Source organism: Fukomys damarensis, unplaced genomic scaffold (genome assembly GCF_012274545.1).
Source record: "Fukomys damarensis isolate Sample0158 unplaced genomic scaffold, DMR_v1.0_HiC HiC_scaffold_20, whole genome shotgun sequence".
In the NCBI taxonomy this organism is placed as follows: Eukaryota; Metazoa; Chordata; class Mammalia; order Rodentia; family Bathyergidae; genus Fukomys; species Fukomys damarensis.
The window spans coordinates 1,879,488-1,893,806 of NW_022900932.1; the positions used below are offsets into that span (position 1 = coordinate 1,879,488).

At 45.2% G+C, this 14,319-nt stretch overlaps 1 protein-coding gene across 1 annotated transcript; it reads left to right on the forward strand.

The window, feature by feature from the left end:
• The first annotated feature begins 8,146 nt into the window (after positions 1 to 8,146).
• Positions 8,147 to 13,073, forward strand: LOC104848002 (mamu class II histocompatibility antigen, DR alpha chain). The gene is made up of 5 exons (XM_010603672.3): positions 8,147 to 8,283; positions 10,652 to 10,897; positions 11,355 to 11,636; positions 11,916 to 12,081; positions 12,755 to 13,073. Exons 1-4 carry the CDS (start codon positions 8,202 to 8,204, stop codon positions 12,068 to 12,070), a joined length of 765 nt encoding a protein of 254 aa, XP_010601974.1. The 5' UTR covers positions 8,147 to 8,201; the 3' UTR covers positions 12,071 to 12,081; positions 12,755 to 13,073.
• The last annotated feature ends 1,246 nt before the right edge of the window (positions 13,074 to 14,319 follow it).

Here is a 14,319-nt window from a genome sequence, read left to right on the forward strand (position 1 = left end):
CCCGGGCAGGAAGGGCCTCTCCCGGCGGACCCGAGGGTCAAGGTCCCGTGGCCTACTGTACTGCCCTTTTACTTTTTAAATCTTCTGCTGGATAACAGAGGGGTTAATTACTCCCAGACGCTTACCCAGACCACTTTGATTAGCTTCTCGGCGTAGTATCTGGGCACAGAGGCCAGGCGGCCCGGCTCTGGGCACCCGTGTGTGCTCCTCCGGCCGTCGGATTTTCCTCGGCGTTCATTGCCCCGAAGCCCGGCTTACTCGGATGCGAGGGGTCCGCGGCTGCGCTCTCGCGGTCTCAAGAGCCCTCCGGAGCGATGTTTACCGCAGTCCGAGGTTCGCGTTTCGGTCTGAGACAGGACAAGTTTTGAGCCCTCCGTGGTCACAAGGCGTCCGTGCTCGGCCCGTCGGCCCGTCGAAGGGGAGGTCGCCGCGCCCACCCGAGGGTCTCCTCCTCCTCTTCGGTCCGGAAAGGACGTTGCTCGGGACGGAGGACGGCGGGTTTGGGGAGGAGGGGAAAGCAGTTCAGCATTAACGGGCCGCAGTCTCCGTCTTCGGAAGAGCGTTTTGAGCCCTCCGTGGTCACAAGGCGTCCGTGCTCGGCCCGTCGGCCCGTCGAAGGGGAGGTCGCCGCGCCCACCCGAGGGTCTCCTCCTCCTCTTCGGTCCGGAAAGGACGTTGCTCGGGACGGAGGACGGCGGGTTTGGGGAGGAGGGGAAAGCAGTTCAGCATTAACGGGCCGCAGTCTCCGTCTTCGGAAGAGCCGGCCGCTCCAAGAGCGATGTTTACCGCAGTCCGAGGTTCGCGTTTCGGGCTGAGACCGAAAGACAAGTTTTGAGCCCTCCGTGGTCACAAGCCGTCCGTGCTCGGCCCGTCGAAGGGGAGGTCGCCGCGCCCACCCGAGGGTCTCCTCCTCTCCTTCGGTCCGGAAAGGACGTTGCTCGGGACGGAGGACGGCGGGTTTGGGGAGGAGGGGAAAGCAGTTCAGCATTAACGGGCCGCAGTCTCCGTCTTCGGAAGAGCCGGCCGCTCCCCTTTGGCCCTCGTAGCTCCTCTCCCCAAGACGCCACAGTTTGGGACGGAAAAACGAAAACGAGTGATACTAAAATAGACGAACTTTTCACAGCAGAATTCATGGTGTGGAAGTCACACACCTTTTGGGCCCCCGATGATGTACACAGTACCGGGTTGGTCCGGGTCAACGTCCGTATCTGGATGTTTGTTTATGGCCCATCGCGCGGACCCCAGTGGACTCCATAAAGAGGCTTCACCTGAGTGTGCGATTCCCCTCCCAGAGCATCCGTGCACGCGTTCTCCCAGGTCCACCGATTTCGAAATGAGACCTGTGTCCCAGGAGGTGCGATTTGCTATAGGTGCCCGTTCTGTGGACGCGGAAGACAAGAAGGAGACGCAGTCTCTTTGCCACTCCGGTCCGAGTCCACACCCAGGTGAGGCAGCGCGGATAAATGCTACCAGCCCTGAGGTGGGAGGAAGGAAGGAAGGAAGGAAGATCTGGAGACCTGAGGGAGAACAGGAGGACAGCGCATGTGTGCGACCAGCAGAGGGCAGCAGAGACACCGCAGGTCTTCACCCGGGTCCTTTTCTCCAAGACGGGATCCACTCAGGGAGGCTTCTTTTTCCCAAAAGTTGCTGCGCGAGTGACCCACGTTCGTGCCTCCCTCACCCAGTGGGTGATAAAGGCATAGGACGTCTGATATTTGATTCAAAAATTTCCGTGAATTTGGGCAAACTTTACTTTGGATAAATCAGTCGATTCCCGAGTCTCAATGTCCTGTTTCATGAAATTAAATAGTGATAATATGTACACTGTTCACATTAGATATTCCTTAAAAGGTAGGATGAGAAAAAAGACACCATAGGAAATCTCGATTTAGCTGCTAGGTGTGCTTTTATTGGGAGTGGGGAATCTTAGAAAGAAAGAAGGTAAGAAAAAGAGAGTAAGACAGACACGAGGCCAGAAGTAACTAGAACATTCTTTACTTCTGCACAAACGCAGACGACGGCTCCTACTCTTGGGCACCGGATGGAAAGAAGCCTTGGGAGCCTCAGGTCAGCTCACCAGAAGCCGGTGTATTCCATGGAGCAGAGAACTCACCCAGGAGGGCAGTTGCTCCCTGCGGTCCGCGGCGGCCTTCTGCCAGCCCAGCTCTTTACGACAGGGAGGCTGCCGTTTCGCACATGGCCACTAGATGGCAAGCTTGCCCACGAAAGTGCGTGGCTTTGAGACGCCAGAGACTGGAATTAGGGAAAGACCCAGTTGTGCTCCGAAAAGTCCCAAATCTTTTTTTAAAAATCAAGTTTACTGGTACATTTTAGGTACACAGTACAGTTGCATTGATCATGGGATCTTGTACCTTTATATGATGTATCTTGGTTCTTATTTTTTCCCCACTCCCCGGCTCTCCTTTCACCCCTCCCCCTTCCCTATTTACAAAGATTTTATTTCCATTTTTTCCTTTTCTCATATTTTTTCACTTCCCTTCTTTCCTTTCCCCTACCCTTCCCACTTCCCCTACTCCTGTAGCCCTTTTCTTCCTATTTCACATTATCAATTATACACTTTGAGCCTCATTTACATAAAACGTCCTAAATCTTAACGTCCAATCTCTTCCTTTCTCAAATTTGTACTTTCACAAAAAGTACACAAATCATGTTTTTTGTGTAAAACTCCGTTCAGAGACGACAGAAGGAAGGCGAAGAAAAATGTCCCCTGCCACCGAACCTGCGTCAATCTCCTAGGGGAATTTCCCCGTCTACACCACCCGAAGTGGTGGGAGGAGAGGGCACAGGGAGGGGAAGAGCCTGTTTCCTCAGCTTCGACTCATCCACTGTTAGCGAGCGTCCTCGCCAGGTACTCCTAAGGGAACGTGCGCAAAAGAGGGCGAATCCTGCTCTCAAAGTCACCTGCAGTTTTATGAGTAGAAAACAGAGGCCTTAAAAGTATAGCAATTGAACAACTATGAAGAAGCCAAAAATTCCTCACGGAGGGGAAGTGAGTGAAATGTAGTACAGGAATGACCGGTTCATATTTCATTGAGGTCGGTGCGGGCAGGAGGTGGGAATATTACTGGGCACGTGATATTTTCATTATTAGGGGAAAACGTACTTGGAGACACGTAGAGAACAAAGAGCGATGGATTAAGAGAGAGAAAGGAAAACTGCCACATGGAGTGTGGTGGCCACTGAAACTGATATAACCTGGACTAAGGACACAATTTATGACCATTTGGTTTCATGATCCTATAAACCAGTTAACTATAATTTAATATAAATTATGCTAATTTTAAGTGTTCCAGCCTCAAAAATTGAGCTGACTTTACATTTCAATTTAATGTTATTTAAAAATTAGTTGAAGTCAAGCAGATTTTACACAATTTCAGATGCTTTTTGGCAAAAGAGATAAAGAAAATTACAGCCTTCAGAGCTTGAATGCTTACACAGAAAATCCTGGGAATGCTATTAAAATGCCTAGGAAAAAGTAAAGTTAATGATAACAGAGTTAAAAAAAACACATAATTTAAATTCTGTATAGCAGCAGCAGAATACTGCGCATAATTTTTTGAAAATGATATTACACTAGCAATAAAGATGTGACAGACTTAGAGATGAACTGAACCAAAAGATAATGTTCCTGCAGTAGAAACTGTAAAACGCTGATACAAGAAACTAGTGAAACCCCAAATATTTATAGAGATAAAATATATTTTGTTTATGAAAACATTGATGGTGTTGTGATACCAATTATCTTCAACATATTAGCACTAGGGATTATTTTGAAAAACTATATACTAACAACTTGGAAAATTCAGAAGAAATTACCAAACATCCGGACACAAATGACCTACCAAACCTGAATGAAAAGGACATAAAAAAAAAAGCCCTAAATAGACCAATAACAAGTAATGGGGTTGAATCAGTACTAAATCATCTCTCAACAAAGAAAAGCCTGTGAATAGATGAATTTGCTACCAAATTCAGCAAACTTTCAAACAATAACTGACAGGAATGTTTCTCAAACTACTCATGGAATTAAAAGCAGGAGAACCCCTTGAAGCTTTCAACAAGATCAGCATTACCTTGTTACCAAATCTGGCAAGGACACAACCAAAGAGAAAATTATAGACCAATATTCCTGATGAACAGAGACGTTAAACTCCTTAAAAATATGCGAGCAAACTGACATTACCAGCGCATCAGAAAGATCACACCCCATGACCGAGTTGGTTTCACACCAAGGATGCAAGGATGGTTCAACAAACATAAGCCAATAAACATAATACATCACATAAACACAAAAAGCACAAAAATCCTATCAGCATCTCAATACATGATATAATATTTGAAAAAATCCAACATCCCTTCCAGGTAAAAGTCTGAACAAATTAGGTATGGAAGGGTCATGTTGTAACACAATCAAGGCTGCATATGGCAAACCCATAGCCAATGTCATTGAAAATGGGGAAAAGCTCAAAGTTCTTCTTCTAGTCGCAGGGCCAACACAAAGGTGCCCACTGTTGTTGCTTTTATTCACCATAGCGCTAGAAATGTTATCCAGGGCAATTAGTTAAGATAAGGAAATACAAGGCCATATATAAATTATCCCTGTTTGCAGATGATTACATTCCATATATTGAAAAACTTAAGACTCCACCAAAAACTGATGGAACTGATAAACAAATTCAGCAATGTAGCAGTATAGAAAAATCAACAAAGAAAATTAGTAGCTTTTTCACACATTAATCATAAACTTGATGAGGAACCATGAAAGCAATCCCACCCACCCCCACCCCCACACTCACCCACCCTCGGGAATAAATGCAAAGAAATGGAAGAACTCCGTGATGAAAATTATAAAACACTAAAGAAAAAAATTGAAGAAAAGAAGTGGAAAGACCTCCTATCCTCCTGTATTCATGGATTGGTAAAATTAATATTGTTAAAATTTCCATATTATCCAAAGCTATCCACAAATCAGTGCCGTCCCACTCAAAATCCCAAGGATATTCTTCACAGAAAAAAATCTACTCTAAAACTCATATGAAAGCACAAAATACCACAACCAAAGTAATCTTAAGAAAAGAGAATGAAGTTAGAGATATCACCTTTTGTTAAAGCACGCTACGGTCATGGTAAACAAGAGTATCGGCATAAAATCAGATATGTAGACAAACAGAACAGAACAGAAATTTCAGAACTAAATTTATGCTTTTACAGCCATTTGATTTTTAACAAAGTTGTCAAAAGCATATGTCGGAGAGAGGACAAGATTTTCAACAAAGGCTGTCGGGAAAACCACGTCAACACGTGCAAATCCAAACCTGACCTCTGTCTCTCACACCCCGTGAAAAAACCAATCGGTTCAAAGTGGATCAAAGACCTAAATATAAGACTGGAAATTCTGAAGAAAACACAGTGGAATTGCTTTAAGCCATTGGTACTGGCAATGATTTTCACAAAACTGCATCTGAATTCTATAAAATCACTGTCACATGATAAAACGGTCATAACCTGCCACCCTGGTGTGGTTGCTGATATCAGCAGTTCCCGGTTTGGGTTCTGATGGAGATCATTTCAACAGACTAGATTCTGCCACCTCTTAGGATGTGGAGAAGGAGCAGAGAATAAGAAAGTTGCTTTGTGGAGAGTTGGGAAAGAAAGGCCCGGAGAGTGTCCTCTTGGATCTCTGGTGGAAATCCTCAACCGGGAGGATCGTAAGGCCAGAGTGCAGACGGAAGTGGGCGGGCAGGAGAAGCTAAAACAGCGACAGAGGCCCTCAGAACTCAAATCACACAAAGTACTGAGGTCCCTGACCGGTCTGGGCCCAGGGTGGAAGACCTCTCATTCCCAAGTCCTAACCTAGGGCTCCGAAAGAGCATTTCCTCCGGCTTTAGACTTGGCACTGTAGGAGAATCAGAAGGAGGTGATGGGCAGGTAGATTGGGGAGATAGTTGATAGAGAGACACATAGAGACCATTATGTACAATTGCCCTTTTATAAAATTCCCATTTGTTTTTAAGGTCCTCTTTATATCTTGGAGAAAAGAAGCAAAAATATTTGTGCTTCCTTGGTTTTTCTTGCTCCAAGTTTCTGAACATATATTTTCCCAGTGAGACTTGGGATTATGACATCAAGGAGGTAACGTGAGGATGAAGTCATTTAATAATGTGGACCCAAGCGTTTCACAATGTGAGTTTTAGCAGAAGACGGGTGACATCCTCAGCAGCATGCACTCCTGGAGGGCTCCAGGGAAATGGTGCCACCAGAAGGGGCTTCTCACAGGTTCCTGACCTCTTAAAGTTAGGGGTCTGCACTGACCTGTGCTCGTCCAGAGTTCCTAAGAGTTTCAAGGCAGGACTCGGATTCCTTACACTGATTTCTCACAGAGTGTTTATAGGGCTTACCATTTCCCAATTGAACTCAGACTGGTACAGTTGCTTTTCACCATTTAATGCCATCCAGGAGATGTCATTCAGGTGTTAGCAGAAATCCCCTCAAACACACAGGAAGCTAGAGTTTGGGAGAACAGGAAACCATGAGTCCTGTTCAAATGGAAACTTCTCATCTTTACGCAAAAGGAGAACTGAAAGTCTTTTCTAAATTCTCCCAAGTTTAGCAATCTCATGAGCAGAACCAATCAGTGCTCTGGGACTAAACAATATCATAAGTTGCTGGGAAACTCCTCGGGTTGGAGGTGCTATTACAACAGGTAAAATGTCTTTGAATTTGCCATGTACTGATACATACCTTTAATAACACGGCATTATGGCAACCAGTAAAGGGGGGATAGAAAAATTGGACTGCTTTATTTTTGTTCTGAAAGAGGAAATCATATGCAAAAATCACGCAGGACACTGTAAACTCTCACTTGGCCCATTCCCTTGCTTTCAGGAAATTTATAACTGAATAATCTTAGGGAAGAACTGTACTTTGGGTCTCCTTTTAGTGATCTAGGACTTAACATTGGAGGATGTTGAAAGCCCTTGGATGTGAACACATAAACAACAATGTATAGCATGCTTGCTCTCAAAGTTTGTAAGGAAAGCTTTCTGAAAGAGTAAGACCTCGACACCAGTGTGGAAATCTAGCCCAAGCAGAAGGGCCATGACCAACTCACGGTCTGATGGGTCACCTCACTACCAGGCTGCTCCATCTCAGAAGTACTGGAATTTCAGTCCTTTCTTTGTGCAGCTTAATGTTTTCCTTCTATTCAGAAACAGAATGCCGTGCCTCCTAACTTCCAGAATTCCGGAAAAGTCAAAACGTGTCCTTTGGATTATACATTTAACAGCTACATTACAGGAGAAGAGGGGTTATAAACTTCCGCCCCGGGTGAAGGAAAGGTACAGCCTCCCGCAGGCTCTAAATTTAGCGACCCGTAAGTAAGCTCTGCACAGTTTACTCGGTGATTTGAGGGCCCAAGGGAGGTCGGTTCCGCAGGTCAGATCCTCACGCTAGAGACCCTCCAGTCCGTAGCAGAGTCAGGGTCAGAGCACCCCTCTTCCTTCACCGCCCACTGCTCTAGAAATGTCTGCCCATGTTCCAAGGAGTAGCTCTCCCCGCTCTCCAACTTTGGGAGTGTTGGGGCTCAGAGTTTTTCCATCCACTTTTCTCTAAACAGAGCACAGTGTTTTGAATCCTAAGGGCACAGATTGCTGGTCGGAGACTGCGTGGGATGAAGCGGTAAACAGCCCCTTAAGGCCGAAATTCACGTCTCCCCCGTGATTTGACAAATAAGTTTCACTTGAGCTGATTCATCATCCTTAAAAATAATTCCTCCTCTGTCACAGCCCAAACTCAGGGTTTGTATTTAACTCTCACTTTAGGATGTCCCCGTGGATTCTATCTGTTCTCACCAGTATGCTTCAGGTAGATCCCGTCCTAGAACTGGGGTAGAGATGAGAGACTGAGAGGTTGATTAATATCTAAAAAGCCCGGCCTTTTTGTTCTGTTTGTTTAAGGATTATACTTCTTCATCTAATGAAGTCACAGTTCATTAGACCCACTCCTGTCCTGAACCTTTTGCAAGAACTCTCTCCCTGGCAACAGATGTGTCATCGCAAATGTTTTTTTCTGATTGGCTAACTCTCAACTGATTTGCATTTTAACCTTCTTTTCTTTTATTCTCTCCTGTTCTGACTTGATTGTGAGCTCTACTGACTCCCATTAGAACATCCAAGAGGAGAATGGCTGTAAATGGAGTCCTGGTGTTAGAAGTTTTCTTCATAGCTCTCCTGACGTGGCCTCAGAAATCATGGGCTATCAAAGGTAGGTGCTGAGAGAATCAAGACTAGGGACAATGCCCAGTTAGCCTTCGGGGAAATGAAGTGTGGGGATTTGTAGGTCACCTCTGGCGTGAGAGTGTGGCAGGCGTTACATGGTCTAAATCTGAAGGTTTAAAAACTGCTGCTGGCTGGATGTGGTGGCATACACCTGTGATCCCAGGAGGTGGAGGGAGGATCAGGTAAGTCCTAGGCCAGCCTCGGCTGCAGAGTGAGTTCAAGTCTAGCCTGGATTACAGAGCAAGGCCCTGTCTCAGAAAAAAAAGGCAAGAAATTGGATAAATGGCGGTTTGATGGTGTCCTTTCCTCACCACAAATTGAAATGAGTCCAGTTTATTTTAGAGCAGCAAGACTGAGCTGGTACTTGATTGGGACCATTGATCTGATATAAGCCAAGCTTGCCAGATGGGAACATATCCCAACAGACAGTAGCAAGTGTAACTTTTACTGTGCTTATAAAGTTTTTAAACTGTAATAATTTTGTTAGGATTAAATGAGAAAAAGCATGAGACTTTCTTAGCTTAATTTGATAGTTTTTGGCATTAAATTCTGTCAACATACTTTCACCACAGACATTGTATGGAGGGTCCCTAGGAAGAAAAAGGACTAAAAATCAACAATCTGCACACAGGAGGGGAGGAGACAGGCATGCTGATATTAACTTCACCTAATTTACTGTGTTGGGACAGTGATAGCTATCTCGTTCCCCACTCCATGTGACAGTGGCTTTCACGTGAAATTTGTTCGTTAGTTGAGTTTATTTGTACAATTTAGATATACGTAGTGGTCACATTCTTCATATGGAATTTGTTCCTGTACAAGGTATATCTTAATTCTTATTTTTCCCTTTTCCTTCCTCTCCCTCCAACTCCTTTCCGCCTCCTAATAAGAGAGCAGAAAAATGAATAAGTAGAGAGCCTGATACTATTCTCTGCCATCCGTGGAGCACACGTCTGTGCTGTTGTAACTATGTACTATGAGAAAATATCTTCACCCTGAGGGACTCTGTGCGTGTCTGCAGCTAGGATGGAAACAAAGAGATAACTCAGCTTACAGATCCATGAGGCCATTGCAGGCCCGCAGGTAGCCTGATGTGGCCATGCTTACCTAAAAAGGGTAAAGGTTCTTCCCTTGCAATGGGAATTAACAGGGAATCTATGTTTGCACATAAATCCAAAATGTTAAATGAATTTCTGGGTTTATCAATATGTAGTCAAATATCAGAGTCCCTCACTTTTTCTCCGAAGATTAAGCACAGAAATCTTCCCCCTCTCATTCACACACACCATGGAGGCCGCACACCCTCCAGTTGTAGATTTTCTTTTGCAAGTTGATTATTCTCTTGATATTGGTTATACTCAGTAGTAATCAGAATATGTCTCATGATGACAGTCTTAATATAGGAAGTGTTAAAAGAAAGGTCAGGTTACCAAGGTCCATCGATCCAGACTGACCTTCCTCACAGAAGTATCAACAGTGTGGGTTTGGACTGCAGGAAGTGGGTGTTCTAGACCATGGTAAGGTCTCAGCCTTAACTCCCTGGGTGCCTCGAGCCCCAGTTATATTTGTCTGATCCTTAAATATGAATCAGTTTCTGACCCTAATCTGTGAACAGTACTTGCTGGAAGCCTTACGCTAAGAACTTACTTTGCATTTCATTAAATTTTAAAACCAAGCCCATGGCAGAATCAAAACTCAGCAGAAGTATAATTAGAAAATAAAACACAAGTAGGTAGAATAATTTGCTCAAGATCACTAAGTAAGTAAGTAAGAATTGAAAGTTTTTTTTTTTCTGGTCTTGTTTTGCAGTGCTGGGGATGAACTCATGCTAAGCAAGTGCTCTACCACTGATCTAAATTCCTGGCCCAAGTGTTCAAATTTTATTCGATTCCAGAGTTCAAACAATGAACTTCAGACTGTTCAAGGCCCGATCCTCTTGTCAGCACCACTTTGAGAGAAAGATGCTCTGGAGTTCCTCCCTAACTGTATTTAATGCCTGGGTAAAGCAGAGTGAGAGAATATCTTTCCCTTAGGGGCTGTTGCTGAGTTTCTAAACAGAAAAGCATTTCTCAGCTGGTAACATGGAGCCCATTCACAGTGTCATGAGACTGAACTTTTCTTGTCATCTCCTTCAGCCCACCCTCTTAATGATGCTGACTTCCTCATTTCTTCCCTATCAGCTTGGTTCAGGGCAAAGTCCATCAGCCAGACCCCTCTTTTCTCTCATCCCTCCTCGCCACTCTGCTCTGTTCCGTTTGGTTTCTCCTCTCTCCTTCACATCCGGTCCACATCCATGTAGAATCTCCTTCGTTGCCTCTCCTGATTCTTCTCTAACTCCCTTTTCTGTGTTTCAGAGGAACACAAGATCATCCAGGCAGAATTCTACTTGTCCCCTGATGAAGCAGGAGAATTTATGTTTGACTTCGATGGTGATGAGATTTTCCATGTGGACATAAAAAAGGAGCAGACGGTCTGGCGCCTGGAAGAGTTTGGACAGTATGCCAGCTTTGAGGCGCAGGGTGCATTGGCCAATATGGCCGTGGACAAAGCCAATCTGGGGGCCATGATGAAGCGCTCCAACAACACTCCGGGCAGCAACGGTACCTCTCTCTGTGTAACCCGAGATGCTGAAATCCAGAGCTTTAAAATACATGCTCTGGCACATTGCCTCATATTATCACAGTCTTCCCTCCCAGAGGCCTGACCCTAACATAAGAAAACCCCAAATTCTCATGCCACAGCCTGAGAACTTTGTGACTTTGCACTTTTCTTGATGCGCTCAAATCTTGCGTCTCTCATCCATGATCACTCACAAAATTACCGCCCTGAGCCCATGATGGGGAGCCAGGAATGAGGTCTCTGGATATCTCATTGCTCAGTATTGGCTCTAGTATGTACCTAGTGCAATATACCTGAGATTGTGGCACAGTTTAGTAGCTTTGTTTTGTTTTGCTTTTTTGCTTTAGAATCATTAGATGGTTCCATACCCAATTCAGTGCAGGAGGGAGAGGGGCAAGCTGAAGGAATGAAGGCTAATTTCTTTCCTGTGTCTCCTAGTGGCTCCTGAAGTAACCGTGCTCTCCCACGGCCCCGTGGAACAGGGAGAACCCAATGTCCTCATCTGTTTTGTGGACAAGTTCTCCCCTCCGGTGCTCAGTGCCACATGGCTCAAAAATGGAAAGCCAGTCACCAAGGGCGTGTCAGAGACCGTCTTCCTACCCAGGGAGGACAACCTGTTCCGCAAGTTCTACTATCTCCCCTTCCTGCCCTCTATTGAAGATGTCTATGACTGTCAAGTGGACCACTTGGGTTTGGATAAACCTCTTCTCAAGCACTGGGGTATGGAGAATCCTTTGGTCCTCTTCGTTGTAAAGTTTCCTCCTCTGGTGCTTCTGTCTGGCCCTTCAAACTCAGAAGTGGCCATAGCATGTGCCTCAGTTCACACAGCTGTGTTCTCCGGTTGCCCAGCTCCCTTCACTTTTCAATCTGTACCCCCTCAGTGCACCGTTCTGTCCTCCTCTGTTTAATTTAGTGGTCACTATTTGCTTGACTATATTTGATCCTAAGTGCTATTCCTCACTACATTCGTCACCATCTACCCGTTTTATCTGTCCTCAGAGTTTGAAGAGCGATCCCCTGTCCCAGAGACCACAGAGAATGTGGTGTGTGCCCTGGGCCTGATTGTGGGCCTGGTGGGCATCCTTGTCGGGACCATCTTGATCATCAAGGGCATGCACAAAAACAGTGCCACGGGACGCCAAGGGCCTCTCTGAGTCACGTGAAGGTGGGTTGGGCATGGTCAGAGAAAGATACATGTAGTTAACTGAGGGAGGGAAGCGGACAGAGGAAAAAAAAAACATCTGATGCCTTTAAGAGAGAAGGGTAGGAAAAGTTGTGCCTCTTAGATTTCTCTTTGCTGGAACAAATCAGGCACTGGCATCACCTGGTACCCCAGAGCTTCAGGACCTGTCATCCCTCTGCACACACACACACGAAGATGGCACCTTAGTAAGCCTTCGACATGATCTCCAGCACCTAAGACCACTGTTTCTCATGGAAATACTGCATCTCACCGACAGGGATGCAGGCCTCAAGGTTTACAAATGCTCCTGAGGCGTCCTATCAATTCAGGAGCATTTGGGGTCCACTGGGGTTGTGATAAATCCATTGCATGAGACAGAAATCTCGTAGGGACCAGTCCTCCTTTTTAATCATCTGCTCTGGAAAGTGCTTTCAAAACACCTAAAAATAAAGGAAGAATGGCTGTTTTTCATGGTCACTTGCAAAGTAGGTGTAGGTTTATAGCTCATGTTGGAAATGTTGCCTTTAAGAGTGGGAAGATAAATATTAAAAGTCTTTTGCAAAGCAAAATCATTAAAATAGGAAGATATCTGAAGGAAAGAATGTAAAAAATTCATCTTAAACTCCTTAGTAACTATGCGTGTGTTCCACGACAGGTGATGGCCTTTCTTAAAGAGAAGATCAATGAAGAAACTTCTGCCAGGATCACATAACTCAGCATTTTGCAGCCCTACACGGCATGTGTGATGACGTCTTCCCCGATCTGTCCATGTCTAACATCCAGCTGATCCTCCTGTCCGCTTCCCTTTCCTGTGTTTGTTTATCCCTACTTCCTATTATTTCATTATCACTGGACAGTTCCTTTGGAATACATCCCAAAGGAGTCTCTCTGTTAGGTAACTTTCTAACTACTGCCCGGGAATACCTTCTATGTACTTGCCGCTTGGGGTTTCTCCAAATTGTCAATTTTCGAATACAATAAAGTGTTTCTATGGATGTGGTAGAGTTTCCAGCGTCTGAGCTAGTTCTTCTGAGGTGAGGGTGACTGGGAAATAGAAGTCATATTTTTGTCCTGAAGGAGCTGGATGTTGAACTGTATTTTAAACTGTGGAATTAATCAGAAGCCCTGGCTCATTAGAACTTATCTTCATTTCAAGCTTCTGCTGACAGTTCTGTTGCTGGAAATCCTCATCTGAGTAATTCTAGAGCAGGATCGGGTTTGGTTTGGTTTCTGAGAGAGCTCTGCTGAGCAACAGGTTCCAGATCTGTTTTGGTTCTTGAGCCTTTAGGTCAGTGACGTGCCTGTATCTTCAGTAGAGTGAACCTCACATCCTGGAGTTCGGCCTCTGAAAATGAATGAGACAGATGGACGGGAACTGACGGGGGTACGGTGGGGAGCAGAAGGAACAATCTCTCAGGATTTCCACACATATGAAAGTCACTCATACCAGACTTAACCAGGAGTGGGACTGGGCACTGAAGATCGGCACTAACCGGGCAGCCCACAGGCACTGCCTTGCACTTTTGTTCCATTGCTAGAACAGTCTGACTTATTCTTTGACCTGTATGATGTTTGGAGATGGGGGTACGGTGGGGAGCAGAAGGAACAATCTCTCAGGATTTCCACACATATGAAAGTCACTCATACCAGACTTAACCAGGAGTGGGACTGGGCACTGAAGATCGGCACTAACCGGGCAGCCCACAGGCACTGCCTTGCACTTTTGTTCCATTGCTAGAACAGTCTGACTTATTCTTTGACCTGTATGATGTTTGGAGATGTGCCTTGAGATGTGAAAAATCTTCCCCGATCTGTCCATGTCTAACATCCAGCTGATCCTCCTGTCCGCTTCCCTTTCCTGTGTTTGTTTATCCCTACTTCCTATTATTTCATTATCACTGGACAGTTCCTTTGGAATACATCCCAAAGGAGTCTCTCTGTTAGGTAACTTTCTAACTACTGCCCGGGAATACCTTCTATGTACTTGCCGCTTGGGGTTTCTCCAAATTGTCAATTTTCGAATACAATAAAGTGTTTCTATGGATGTGGTAGAGTTTCCAGCGTCTGAGCTAGTTCTTCTGAGGTGAGGGTGACTGGGAAATAGAAGTCATATTTTTGTCCTGAAGGAGCTGGATGTTGAACTGTATTTTAAACTGTGGAATTAATCAGAAGCCCTGGCTCATTAGAACTTATCTTCATTTCAAGCTTCTGCTGACAGTT

Excerpts from the sequence above, each read along its gene's own strand:
- LOC104848002 (XM_010603672.3), top strand. The coding sequence starts at position 8,202 with ATGGCTGTAAATGGAGTCCTGGTGTTAGAAGTTTTCTTCATAGCTCTC. Across the intron at positions 10,898-11,354 it reads CAACACTCCGGGCAGCAACG|TGGCTCCTGAAGTAACCGTG; the intron begins GTACCTCTCTCT and ends TGTGTCTCCTAG. Across the intron at positions 11,637-11,915 it reads ACCTCTTCTCAAGCACTGGG|AGTTTGAAGAGCGATCCCCT; the intron begins GTATGGAGAATC and ends ATCTGTCCTCAG.